Below are 13,799 nucleotides of genomic sequence, written 5' to 3'. Positions count from 1 at the left end.
AGCCAAATTAGAATCTTTTCTCAGCCTCTCGAAGTCTTCCTCTCAAGTGCTCAATGTCCCAACTGTCAGCAAAGCGCTGGGACAACGCAACCTCTTCCCCACGTCCGGCGCGCCTGGGAGGTTGGTGGGCGGGCCCAGCGATGGGCTTTGTGGCTGTTTCCTATTGGGGCTTGGTTGCTATGGTATCACCGACCTTAAAACTCGCGGGCGCTACTTCCGGGTGTTCAAGGAGAATTGCTTCCTGGGCTGCCCGTACTTGCTATGGTCGACTGGGCGGTCACAGAGCTTAACAAAAATGAAACTTTTTCCGGAAGCTTCTAGAAAACCTCATTTAACCACTTTAATTTGAAGGCATTACGTGGTATCATATGCCTTCTTCCCTTTCAAAAGATTCACTATACATTTTTCATCTATTTGCCAGCCTCCAAAATGGCGCCAGCGGCATTGGAAGGTCAGAGGTGAGCTACGTGATCCCTCCCGGTTCCGGCGCGATAGAGGCCCAGGGTGGTGAACAGTCTCCGGCACGATGTCTGGTTTCTCTGGGCCACAGGCCCAGCGTGGCCCTTGCCCGTTAGCGTTGCTGCTTTTACTCCTGCTTGGCCCCACCTTGGTCCTCGCCATCTCCTTCCATCTGCCTGTTAACTCCCGCAAGTGCCTCCGCGAAGAGATCCACAAGGACCTGCTGGTGACGGGCGCGTACGAGATCACCGACCAGTCTGGGGGCGCCGGCGGCCTACGCACCCATCTTAAGGTGAGGTACTGGGTGGGGCGGGGAGAGAAGACTGAAAGAGTCGGCGAGGTAGCTGAGGACTCGAGAGTCCGGCGGGCGGAGGCCTGGAGGGCGGTCTGGCCTCCCGGAGCGCGGTCTGGCCTCCCGGAGCGCTAAAGGGCGAGCTGTCGAGACCGCCCCCTCACCCCGCTTGTTGGCTGTCGCGGGGCGGGGCTGGGCGCCAAAGCTGGGAGCCCATTGAAGGGCCGCCCGGCCTTGGCGGATGTGGTGACAGCTGAGCGGCGACGGCCTTGACTTTGGGTCCTTGTCACGGTCCTATACCTGTTTTGGTCTTAGGTACCTTGAACTGTAACTAGGGTCTCCAAAGAAGTCTTTGGATGCTGATTATGTGTAGGGACCGGCATCTTAAGACACATGGATGCCTGCAGGAAAACGACGGAAGCACTGAAGCTTACTGTGAATAACAAAAAGCTGTTATTTCTTGGGCATCAGCTGTGTGTCAGGTCCTGTGCTACTGTACACATATTACCATTTAGTTCGTACACTACCCTACGAAGTAGATACTGTTAGCCTCATTTTACACACGAGGAAACTGAGGCTCAGAGAGGTAGTAGAACATATTGGTGTCAGAGCTGGAATTGATTCTTAGTTTGGGAGTTAAGTAAGGTGACAGAAAAGTGCTGCAATCTTATTCTTTTTGTTTTTTATTTGTAATTCCTGTGATTGATTAAAGTCGATTACTGGTCACAAAACGGTTTCAGTCTCTAGTCCTTTCCTTTTTGGTACCCCAGAGTATGGACTTGGCCAAGTTTTCAGTAAATTTCAGTGATACTCTTGGATGGTGACAACTACTACTATAGTGCCGTTTGGTCCCATATTACATTTAGGATGACTGGGCCTGATCTTTGAAACGTTAATATAATTTGATATGTGTCAAGATTCGATTGTATTTTAGGTAATTTTATTCATTCACTATAAGCACGTGGTTTTTGTTTTTAACAGAATGGGTCTTGAACTAAACAGGAAGAAACATTTTTACATTTTAATAGAGCTTCAGGTATAATAAGACCATAATTTATTTTTAAGGTATTGGAACCCAGTAGTGGTAACAGATGCAGTTTATATAAACTTTATTTGAGAGGTATAAACTATTTTCAGTGCTGTTGCACCACGAGCCAGCCTTTTGTTATTCTCTTCAGATACCAAACACCTTTGGCCAAGAAAAAGATGATGGCATAATTTTATATGCTTAGATACAACATTTTGGGGGTCGTGCTTCTGGCTCTTCAAAGGATGTGTAGTGCATAGAATCAGAGAATTTGAGCAATGAGAGTTTACTCTCATCTTTAATGTTGCCCCCTCTGATTTGTACTTACGTTTTAAAACCCTCCCGTGGCTGACTGTTCTTCATCTGGTAAAATGTAAATTTCCCAGCGTACTCTGTAGCGTTCTTCATGACCTGTTCCTGAAGCTTTGTATGCTTTGTCACTCCTCACTTTGCATTTTACATATGAACCTCCCTGAACAGTACCCTAAACTCACTTATTTTCATCTTATATTGTAATTACTTATATTTATATTTTGTCTTCCTCATTAGACTGTTAGTATCCTGAGGGCAGGAATTATTTTCATGTTTGTATTTTTCAGAATGTCAGGCGTACTGCCTTGCTTTTAGTAAGCACTGAATACAGGAAGCATATAGTGTAGCATAGTCTTATGGGAATTACATCTGTATCCAAGGCTGCCGAAGGGACCTTGACAGCAGGACTCTGTGCATCTACGCACTAGCATTTTACCATCACAGAGTTGCTCTCCCCATGTCTGCTCTGTTCTCTTGCCACTAACCAGCTTAATCGGACTACTCCTGGGGTCCTTAACCTAAACGCCAAGTAGGTAATGTAAATGAATGAATTGGGCCAGCTATAAGAAAAACAATGGTGATGTTAAATGGGAGATAACTGGGAGTAGTGGAAACTGTCAGTTTGGAGTAGCCAGTACTCATCTCTTGATGAGGGCCTGTTGCCACACCTGATTTTTCAAATGAAGTCAGAAATCCAGATTTTCATGTGAAAGCTCCTGGTTTTAAAATGTCACCAACTAATTCAAATCAATTTTGGCATTTGTTTATTTTCAGTTTTATAGAGAAGAGTGCAGTCAGTCCACTGTGTACACATTACCCAGATTCAACAGTTATCAGGTTCTTGTCACACTTGTTTCATCTTAACTATTTCTCCCTTCTCATTTTATGCTGAACTGTTTTAAATTAAATCCTAGATATCGTGGTATTTCAGTCCTTCATACTTCAGGATGAATCTCTTAAAAATTATGAACTTAATCACAATGTTATGTGACTATAATATACCTCGCAAAGTTAACAATAATTCCATAATGCTATCTAATAATACCCAATTCATATTCAAATTTCTCCACTTGTCTCAAAAATATCTATTTAAAATTAATTTGTTGTATCACTCAAGTCGCTTTAATCTATAGCAGTCCACTCTCCCTCCCCGCCCCCGCCTTTTTTATATGCTTGAAATTGTATTGTTGGAGTCAGAGGTCCTTAAATCACGTCCTACATTTTGGATTTGTCTCTGCTTCCTTGAGGTGTCATTTAACGAGTTCTTTCCCCCATATTTCTTGTAAAAGGAATCAGCTGTAAAGATGTAACTGGATTCAGGTTTATCTTTTGGTGAGGTTACTTTAAGGGTGGTATTGTGTACCTCATGTGGCATCACGGCAGAGCACACAGTACTTTTTGTGCCCCTTAGTGCTGCGAAGATAGATCAGTGGGTTCAGTTGGGTGTATTAGTGTCCAACTGCTGCTATAACAAATTACCATGAACTTAGTGGCTCACAACACACATTTATCTTACAGTTCTAGAGGTCAGAAGTCCTAAAATCAAGGTGTCAGCAGGACTGTGTTCCTTCTGAAGGTTCTAGGGGAGAATCCATTTACTTGCCTTTTCCAACTTCTAGAGACCACCTGCATTCTTTGGCTGGTGACCCCTTCCTCCGTCTTGAAAGCCAGCAGCATAGTATCTCCAAAACTTTCTCTTCCTTTCTCCCACCCAAACCTGTCTCCCTCCTCAGCTTCCATCATCTCATCTACTCTGACTGTGCTGCTTCCCTCTTTCCCTTATAACGACCCTTAATTTAATCCACATCTGCAAAACCCCTTTTGCCACGTAGGGTAACATATTCACAGGTGTGGAAATTAGGCTATGGACATCTCTTGGGGGGTGGGGACGTTATCCTGCCTACCAAGATGGTAATAGCCCGAAGCCTCCAATGTAAAACTTCCAATTAATCTTTCACTTAGGAAGCCATTGATGACTTATGTAAATTACTTGTTTCATTAAGGTTGTGAAATGATGATTTTCTAATTGTTGTTCCTTTCATATTTATTAGCTGGAATTATTAAAGAATTCATCACTTGAGGCCATTTGGTTACCCTAAAATTTATAATTCAGGAAGGAAAGTCGGGGTAAGTGCAGAGTTTATTCCTTCTTATTGACAGTTTTCAGAGTAAGGAAGTTGCCCTTGTCATTTCCAGTGTAGTCTGAAGAAGGTTGTTTTTGTTGTTTTAAGTATTATACTGAGATCATTTTTTATTGTTGCTTATTTCAATTTTTGGAGTCATTGTTTTAGTCATTTGCATTCGTTCTCTATGCTCACTTGTCTCTTTGGCTCCTGTATCCTTTTGACACAATCCTATTAGACTTTGATAGCTGCCCTGTTGTGTGGAACAACTAGGTGCCGAAGGCTCATCTTTTGTATGTCAAACCCCTGACCTGGACGCAGCTATTCCTCCAAGAAGTTGTGGTTCCTTTTTGTGAGAAATGGTATTTTAGAGACCGTTAAGTTGGGTGTCATTTTTAACAGTTTAATATATTGTGCAGGCCACAGACCTATCTGTGGTTTGATCCCACTCCTTAGCATAGTTTGCAACCTTTTTTCATAGCCTCTGTCCACGTCGTTCTGCTTTGTCTTAAATTTTGACCGCTCGTGGCCCAGACTGCCTCAAGGATTCTCTCTATGCATCATTTCAGCTTCTGAGGTGTGACTCCAGAGTGCAAGGATCTCATTGGTTCAGCTCCTTTTTTATGTCTAAGTCTCTGAACAGCCTGTTGCTTATCTTCTCTTTGGTCATATATCCACCCCTGGTTTAAGCAGCTGTGGTCTGGGTTGAGGTTTGGAGAACTGGACACTTTCTGAAGTGCAAAACTTGGCCAGCTGGGCTTGGCATTTAGTTATTGCTCTAATTGAGGCAGTCTCTCTTAGAAGGATCTTTGTGAGTGTAGTGGCTTGATAGACCTGTCTCGTTCATCATCTTCCTGTCAAGGAGCTCCTTAATGTCCAGTGAATACATCAGTGTTATCATGTATCACACTGTGTTGTAGTTTTGTATTTACCCATCTCCTCAGGTAGACTTTAAGCTCCTTCAGCAGAGGCTGTGTCTCAATCATCATTGAAATGCCTGTGTCTAATACAGTGCCTGGTACATAGTAGGACTTCAACTTAAGGAATGAATGAACAAATGAATTGACACTGTCCTAGCCTCATCTCTGATCTTTACCTCTTCCTTCCTCTTCACCTCTCTCCTCCTGCCCCTAGCTGTTCTGAATACCTTGCAGTTCTTTGAACACAGTGTTCTCTTAACCTGGACCAGTCTTTGCCTGTACACCCCTCTTGTGTGCTTCCATTACATCCTGTTTGACACAGCTTACTTTGTGAACTCCTTGCTGTCTTATTCATCTTTGTGTCTTCGGTTTAATATACTACGTAGGCATTGTTGTACAACTGAGTTAAATATCTTAGTCTTATTGAGCCTGCACCTGGAGTCAGACAGATTTGGGTTCAGATCCCATCAGCTCCACCATTTAAAGGGTGTATGGTCTTAGGGGAGTTACTTAACCTTTCTCTTTGGGTCTCTTATATGTAAGATGGGGATGATAGACTTCATAGAATTGTTAGAAGGGCTAATGGAGGTGGATTCTTTAATTGTTCAGGGCCCATTGTGGTGGGCCATAGATGTTGGTACTCTTCTTTCCTGTCTAGTGAATGAAAATTGAATTGCTTATCTGACTCCCCCACCCTATGTCATTGCAGTGACCAGATAAAGAATATTTTAATGAGAAGAATTCTGAGTTTTTGTGATTCTCACATTCATTCAATAAATATTTATTTAATACTTAGTATATGCCAGACATAGCTGGGGTTATAACAATGAATTGCAGACAAGGTCCTTGAGCTCTAGTGGAGAACAAAGACAAAATACAAGTTAAAAAAAATACACACAATGTCAGGTAGTGATAAGTACTATAATGAAAAATCAAGCAGTAGGTGGTAAGGCATGATTAATGGGGTAAAGTATTTGAGTGGCCAGCGAAGGCCTTTCTGAATAGAGAGAGAAATGGATTGAAATGATGGGTGGGACTCTTTCCACAAAGATTTCTCCTTCAGGCCCATGTTGGGATGTGCTTTGTGTTAAGATTTCCAATTGAGGTTATCCCTTCCCTACTCATTTCATAAAATGAGGCTAAACCAGGCTAAATAGTTTCAGATTTAAAGACTGCTGCACAGAATTGAAGCAGGAAGTACCAACTCATCATTCATAGTGAATGTAGACATTTCCTCATTACTTCAGGTCCATAATAAAAGCCCGTTGTAGGGACTCAGAATCTGTGAATTGAAAACCACATTTTCAGAAAGACTAGATGATACCATAATAATTTAATAGATTCCAGTACCATTTATTATTTAGAATGCTTGTTAATGGTGAAAATTGGAGGATGAATTAATTTTAGGGGATGAGATGAGTTAGTTATTGCCTAAGGGTGATTTATGTTTTGGAAATACAGAAAGAGAGAAAGCAATTGTGAGGAGATGTCATAATCATCACTGGAAAGGAAAGAAAAGCCTACTGGTAATTTAGATCACTTATACTTTTTTTAACCTCTTCCAAATAATCTTATTGGTCTAAGGTTTATTTTCATTGTCATTCTTCAAGAGTGCTGTTGCTATTAATAATTCATTTTGCTAAATGAGATTATCTTTTATTTGGATATTACACTCAGTTATGGTCCCCGTGTTTCCCAACTAGCTTACAGATGAGAAAGCCAAACAAGATCATTTGGAGAGTTCAGCCTTGAGTCGTATGCTTATCACAATTTAAGCATAAAAATTATCAAGAAGGATCTTGGCAGTTGGGAAACCATTGGCTTATAACATTTTTTCACACTAAAAGCTGTATGAAAAGAGTGTTTGTGTGTGTGTGTGTGTATGCTATAGCTTTTTATTAAATATAAATTTATTTACTTATTTTTGGCTGCACTGGGTCTTTGTTGCTGCACGCGGGCTTTCTTTAGTTGCGGCGAGCGGGCTTCTCATTGTGGTAGCTTCTCGTTGTGGAGCACGGCCTCTAGGCGCGTGGGCTTCAGTAGTTGTGGCACACAGGCTCAATAGTTGTGGCTCGCGGGCTCTAGAGCGCAGGCTCAGTAGTTGTGGTGCACAGGCTTTGTTGCTCTGTGGCATGTGGGATATTCCCAGACCAGGGATTGAACCCATGTCCCCTGTATTGGCAGGTGGATTCTTAACCACTGTGCCACCAGGGAAGTCCCTATGCTATAGCTTTAATTGATTTTATTTGGAACAGTTACACTTCAGCTCATGATTACTGTTGTCTGTACTGAGGGCTGATCTTTTCCTGTTAGGAAAAATATGTCTTTTTCAAATTTACATTTGATGTGACTGTTGTCCAGTGGGTTAGAAACAGGTCAATAAATAGATGGTTTAGTACAGAAGGCTAATTGGTACATTAAAATTTAATAATATTAAAATCTAGTTTATTTTTGTATTATATACAGATTTCTAGCTTTAAATTAAAACCTGACTCTGTGTTTCCTTCTCCGTAAAAGTTAAACAATATGTTACTTTATTTATTTAGTACAAAAAGCTTCAGCGTTTATTAAATACAGAGGAGGTAGAAGATAGATGTGGGAACAGGCCAGGATCCCCTCCTCCTAACTACACATATGTAGACATACAGACACAACTGAGAAAATGACAGGGACAGTTCAGGGGACAGACTGAAGGGCAGAGGGAAACAGCACCCTCCGAGAGTGGGCCTGGACCCAAGGGTGGGCTGAGACCTGGGCCAGCGGTAGGCGTTCTGAGGGTTTATGCTTGAGCAGCTTGTAGATGAGCTCCTGGGCTCCTGCAGGCATGGCAGGGGGGAACCTCAGGTCCACCTTGACGATGCACCGATGCATCTCATTGTGGGAAGCACTCTCGAAGGTGGGGTTTCCCACCAGCAGCTCATAGCAGAACACTCTGATGCACCACAGATCCACCTTTTCGTTGTGCATGCGCCCCTCAATCATCTCTGGGGGCATGTAGTCCAGAGTGCCACACATTGTCTTCCTCCTCAGGGAGGGGGCGTGCACAGACCAGCCGAAGTCGGCAACCTTCGGCTCTCCGTGGAGCCCCAAGAGCAGATTCTCTGGCTTTATGTCTCTGTGAATCACCTTCTTCCCGTGGCAGTATATCAGAGCATCTGCCAGCTCCTCCATGGTCGTGGCTGTACACTGCTCGTCAAAAGTGCAGCTCTGGGGGCTTCCCTGGTGGCGCCGTGGTTGGGAGTCCTGCCAATGCAGGAGACGCGGGTTCGTGCCCCGGTCTGGGAGGATCCCACATGCCGCGGAGCGGCTGGGCTCGTGAGCCATGGCCGCTGAGCCTGCGCGTCCGGAGCCTGTGCTCCGCAATGGGAGAGGCCACAACAGTGAGAGGCCCGCATACCGCAAAAAAAAAAAAAAAAAAAAAAGTACAGCTCTTCTGCATGTTCTTGTAGAGCTCCCACCGGGAGGGCATACTCCAGAATCAAGGAGATCCTTGCCAGTCATAGAAGTAGCTGTAGAGACGCAAGATGTTGGGATGCTGCGGATGGGCCTGGATTTCAGTCTCCCTGTGCAGCTGGTGCTCCACACCCTCCTTCTCTACCTGAGACTTGAAGAGGACTTGGAGCACCACGATGAAATGGCTTTTCTTCTCCCAAGCCCAGTACACATTTCCAAACTTGCCTTTGCCCAGAGGACTCCCAGTCTCAAAGTCGTCAATTGGGAAGGAACTCATTGAGAAGCGTGGGGTCCCACTGCTGTTCTCCACCACCTTCTGGACAGGGGCACCTGTGGGCTGGGCGTTGGAGCGACTCATGAGGACAAGTGCAGATGGGGTTACAGGCTCCTTCCGGAGGACTCTCTGAGGCCAGACTGAGCCATCTGCTGGCCGTAGGGCCATGCATAGACAGTCTCCTTATGGATCCTTAGAGGGAAAAGGGGAGGGAACTGGAGCCCATGGCACAGCCCACGCCCCTGGCCCCTGGCAGACTGGCAAATGACTGAACCTGCCTCTGTTACTTCATTTAAATTTCTCTTGTTCAACAATTGTCCCCAGCCTTCTCTCTTTTCAACTGGTCTAGAAAAGGGGGCTGCTTAGAATTTGAAATTGCTACACATATCTTTATGATGACTTCTGAAGACTGAGCCTAGTTTCTAGGAAAAGGGAACAGATTTATAAAGGTAATCTAGTGAGGTGCAGTGACTTCTGTGTTGTTTCTTGTGTGAATTGCTAACTGGTGGTTGATCCTGAGCCATGGCCCCCAAATGCATACGCAGCCTGGCATCCTGGACAGTAGAGCCCTCTGTGAAATCAGCCAGCTGGCCACAGACCAGAATTTGGGCTCTGAAACAAGCCTCCGACTTGAAGGAGATTGATGTCATCTGCTTTATTCTGTGCCCCCAACCTCATTGTTCAACACAACGTGTGGGAAATCAAGGGACTAGTTGTTAAGAAAGAACAAGGCTTTGTTTGTGCCTGAAAGGGTCACGCTGGAGGTTTTACCGTAAATAACTTTGGAACAGTATGAAAAAAAACATTTGATCTGGCTTCACCCCCGCAGCAGTATTGTTAGGGCAGCAACTGGTCTTTCCTTCTCATTCCCCTCCCTTCCTCCCTCTCTTTCTCCAGCTTTCTCCCCCCGCCCACCCCCGCAACCCCCCAATTCCCACCCCCCCAGTCAAGTATGACGTATTGCCTATGTTGAGTTAATGTCGTAAATGCTGATAGAAGCAGGAGGAGAGCATCTATCCTTTTATCATACCAGTACCTGGAAATCTTCCATGTCTAGTTTTCAGTACTTCTATAAGCCTTCTTAAACTACTTCTGTGCTGTGCTCTGCCATTGCTGAATTGTGTTGGAAATTTGAAAGAATTTAGTGTTGCTAAATGCTGCTTATGGCCTTTCTAAGTTTGACTTTGTTCTGGGTAAAATCTAGATGTGATCCTTGGATTTCAGAGGTGCTGTTGGTAGACTTGGTACTTGCTCTTGTTTGAAAGATCAGAGTAAATTTGTTTTCTGCCCATTAAATATAGCTTCTGGGCTGACAGAGTCGTCCATGTTCTTAGTGTGTAGTACTTGTGGTAGTCTCTTGCAAGTATTTCTGATGCTATTTTTCTAGTGTAAAACTACAGCATCTTCAGTGATTTGGTGTTCTTTCTGATTGGACGCCACAGTTTAAGATTCACTGTGAACTATTACCAAATGAAGCGTATAGACCCACAACCCCTGATCATTATATATGCACCCACAGTCCTCTCTTCTCCTCTCCCCACACTTAATGTTATTGGGTCCTTCATGTAGTTTATTACTTATTGGGTAAAACACTTGCAGGAATTGCTGAAGTCATCTGGTATTTCTTTCTATCCCCTGTTAGCAGCTAAAATGATTCGTTGAATACCTGCTTTGTTAGGCATTTTGTATCTCTTCAGTTTCTAAATCTTACTGCTGCTTCCTTGAGGTTTACCTGTCTGTCTTTTCCTGTCTCCATGCAACAACCATTTAGGCCCTAGTCACCCCTGGGTTTAGTCGATGCAGACTACTTTATCTAGTTTGCCATCTATTAGCACTTTTAGATTGAAAGTATGGTTAGTGACCTAATTGTTTGTGGAGTTCTGAGTTATCACTAACAAGCAGTTACCATAATAGCAAAAATGCTAACAGTAACAACGACAATGCTAATAATTACACTTACTGAGTGCTTGCCAGCTGCCAAACACTGTTCTAGGCACTTTACCTTTATTAAATTTAATTTTCACAATAACCTTGTAAAGTACATACTCTTGTTCTTATTTTACATATGAGGCACAGAGAGGTTAAGGAACATATCCAAGGCCTTACAGCTACCAAGTGGCCCAGCTGTGATTTGAACACCAACCTGAGGCCTGACTCTAGAACCTTCAGTCTAACTACTATGCTGTACTATCTCTCAAAAGGAGAAAAGGGTAGGTGTTTCTGTTTTGGTTCATTTTTGTTCAATGTATAGAGCTTCTCCAAGGGACTTGGCTGTTTCTGAATTCCTGAGTTAGTCATTCAGGAGTTGCAAGGTTTATGGTTAGCCTTAAAATAATATGTACACATTGTATACTCAGTATTATACCCCAGATTGGTCATAAACCTGAGGAAGACAGAGTGCAGGTAGGAGCCTGTGTGAAGGAAATTACATCTTCAGAGTTTCACTAAAGCTGCAAGCTGATTGACCTCTGCTGATATGGTAGCACACCCGGAAAGACGTGGATTTGGCTTTTGGTTTTTAACATATTCTTGGACTGGTGGGGTATGGAGCTGATTCAGCAAATGAAAGCAATGTGTGACCTGTGCCATTAGAAATACACAGACTTCCCACCTCCCCCGTAGATCATATGTCATTTTATAAGGGTAGGTATAGACTTGTCCAAATTAACTATTTGTATTTACAACATAAAAAGTATATGAAAATGTTTATTTACTTGCTTGGCTTTGATTATAAATTTCTTGAGAATCTGGAGGTGTATGTGTATATGTGTGCGTGTGCGTGTGTATGTACGTGTTTGACTTCATCTTTCTGAATAGCATTTTTTTACATAAGCTTTTTATCTTAGAACAGTTTTAGATTTACAGAAGAACAGTGAAGATAATACAGTTCCCATATACCCCACAGCCAGTTTCCCCTATTGTTAATATCTTATGTTAGTATGATACATTTTGTCTGTCACAATGAACAAGTATTTATACATTATTATTAACTAAAGTCTATACTTTATTCAGATTCCCTTAGTTTTTACCTAATGTCCTTTTTTCCTGTCCCAGGATCCCATCCTGGATATATTACATTTAGTCGTATTTCTTTGGGCTCCTCTAGATTATGACAGTTTCTCAGATATTCCTTGTTTTTGACAGCCGTTTGAGTTTTGAGGAGTACTGGTCAAGTATTTTGTAGGATACCCCTCTATTGGTATTCGTCTGATGTTTTCCTCATGATGAAACTGGAATTAAGGGTTTTGGGGAGGAAGACCACAAAGGTAAAGGGTCATTTTCATCATATCATGCCAAGGGAGCATATTGTCAACATGAATTATCACTGTTATATTGACCTTGATCATCTGGCAGAGGTAGTGTTTGTCAGGTTTGTCCACTGTAAAGTTACTCTCCCCCCCCCTTTCTATGCTGTGCTCTTTGGAAGGAAGTCACTATGTGCAGCCCACACTTGAGTGGGGAGTATGCTTGACCTCCTTGAGGGTGCTTTTTCTAAAATTTCATAAATTATCTGAGAGTGTTCTGCATGGGAGATTTTCTTCTTCTCTCCCAACTTGTTTGTTTGTTTGCTTGTTTAATCATTTATATCATTATGGATTCCTGGGTATTTATATATTGAATTACAATCCAATACTGCTTTATTTTGTTGCTCAAATTGTTACAGCTTTGGCCTTTGAGAGCTCTTTCATTTGGCTCCTGTGTCCCTTTGACAAACCCCTGTTGTTTTTTGTCTTGTTTTGTTTTCCAGCGCTTCTTTACTTTCTGGCACTACAAGATGCCCCAGGCTCATCTTGTGTATTTCTTGTTCCAGTCCTGGGGTCAGCCATTTCTCCAAGGAGCCCTGGTTCCCTTTTATTGGAGAATGGTATTAGAAACCAAGATCTGGATGGGTAGTATTATTTTTAAGGTATCTTTTCCTGACACTTTTTTTTTTTTTTCAAACACACTTGTGGTAGCAGCAAGTGGCCAAAAGTAGCCCCAGCCTTCTTGCAACTTTAGGGTAAGGCTGAGAATTCCCTGAGCAGCAAGAGGAGCTAGGATGGGGAGAGAAGTGGTGCTAAAGAGCAGAGGCCCGCGGTTCGCGAGCGTTCATCCAGTTCCTTCAGGTCCCACCTCTGCGTTATTAGGTCAGGCAGATTGTTATGGAGGGTCACTAAAAGCATCCATCTGAATTGTATTTCTATCTTTAGCAAGGCTGTGGTTGAAAGTGGAGAGTCTAATATTGGTCACAGTCCTTTCACAAGAACCTTCCTGATAAACTGTTCTTGTTTAGTTCCAGGAAAATTATCTCTGAAGATAAGTTTGTGAGCTTTCAGCAGAAAACAAATGATGTGTAACCCAACTTGTTTCTCTCTTAGTCTCGGCTTCCAGAAAACTGAGAGCCAAATTTATTATGCACATACCATTTGCTTAGTTCAGGTTCTTGATAGTGCCTATTAGTTTCTTCCTCCAGGTGAACTGTATTCCTTAATTCCTAATTGCTTTATTTGCCTAGTGTTTGGGCCTAAGCTACTTAAAGATCCTTTTGAAGTAGGCAGGGTATTATCTTGAATGTGTGGTCAAGGAAGGGGGGCAGGCTTCAGGAGCAGAAGAACTGCTCAAGAACCTGTTTTCTCTGGCCACTGCCTAGAATCGTCCAAGAAAATCCAATTCTAAATAAGTCTTGTTTTCCCAGTGGACCTGTATTCTCACTTATTTGATGGTTTTGGTGTGAGTATTCACATATTCTTGACATCAGCTACTGTGCATATATATACAATTAACACTTTCTTCCCTACTTTGTAAGTTGTGAACTTTGGTTTGCTTTTCTTCAGAAGGTGTTATCTAGAAAGAAATCTTTATTCCCATTCCTTGATGTCACATGGGCAAATTTTATGCCTTGATATTACCTTTGGTTAAGAACTTTACAGTAAGTTTTATGTTTTTATTGTTAAGGGGG

The 13,799-nt window shown here is 42.7% G+C and overlaps 1 protein-coding gene and 1 pseudogene across 2 annotated transcripts in view; one reads left to right on the top strand and one right to left on the bottom strand.

Annotated features, from left to right (window-relative positions):
* The first annotated feature begins 246 nt into the window (after positions 1-246).
* The window catches only part of TMED10 (transmembrane p24 trafficking protein 10), a 44,133-nt gene continuing 30,580 nt past the window's right edge, over positions 247-13,799 (top strand). Inside the window, exon 1 of one of the 2 annotated variants that reach the window (XM_089907977.1) lies at positions 247-751. In XM_089907977.1, coding sequence (XP_089764103.1) covers positions 527-751 — 225 coding nt within the window. In that variant the 5' untranslated portion in view covers positions 247-526. The remainder of the gene's footprint in view (positions 752-13,799) is intronic. The other variant, XM_022576520.3, reaches the window with a different exon arrangement.
* Positions 7,114-9,538, bottom strand: LOC111176240 (aurora kinase B pseudogene; annotated as a pseudogene).

Source organism: Delphinapterus leucas, chromosome 2 (genome assembly GCF_059928025.1).
Source record: "Delphinapterus leucas isolate spDelLeu-1000000601 "Yukka" chromosome 2, BTC_Dleu_Yukka2, whole genome shotgun sequence".
Lineage (NCBI taxonomy): Eukaryota > Metazoa > Chordata > Mammalia > Artiodactyla > Monodontidae > Delphinapterus > Delphinapterus leucas.
The sequence above is the reverse complement of the archived record's forward strand: the minus strand, read 5'-3'. Positions and strand labels throughout refer to the sequence as shown.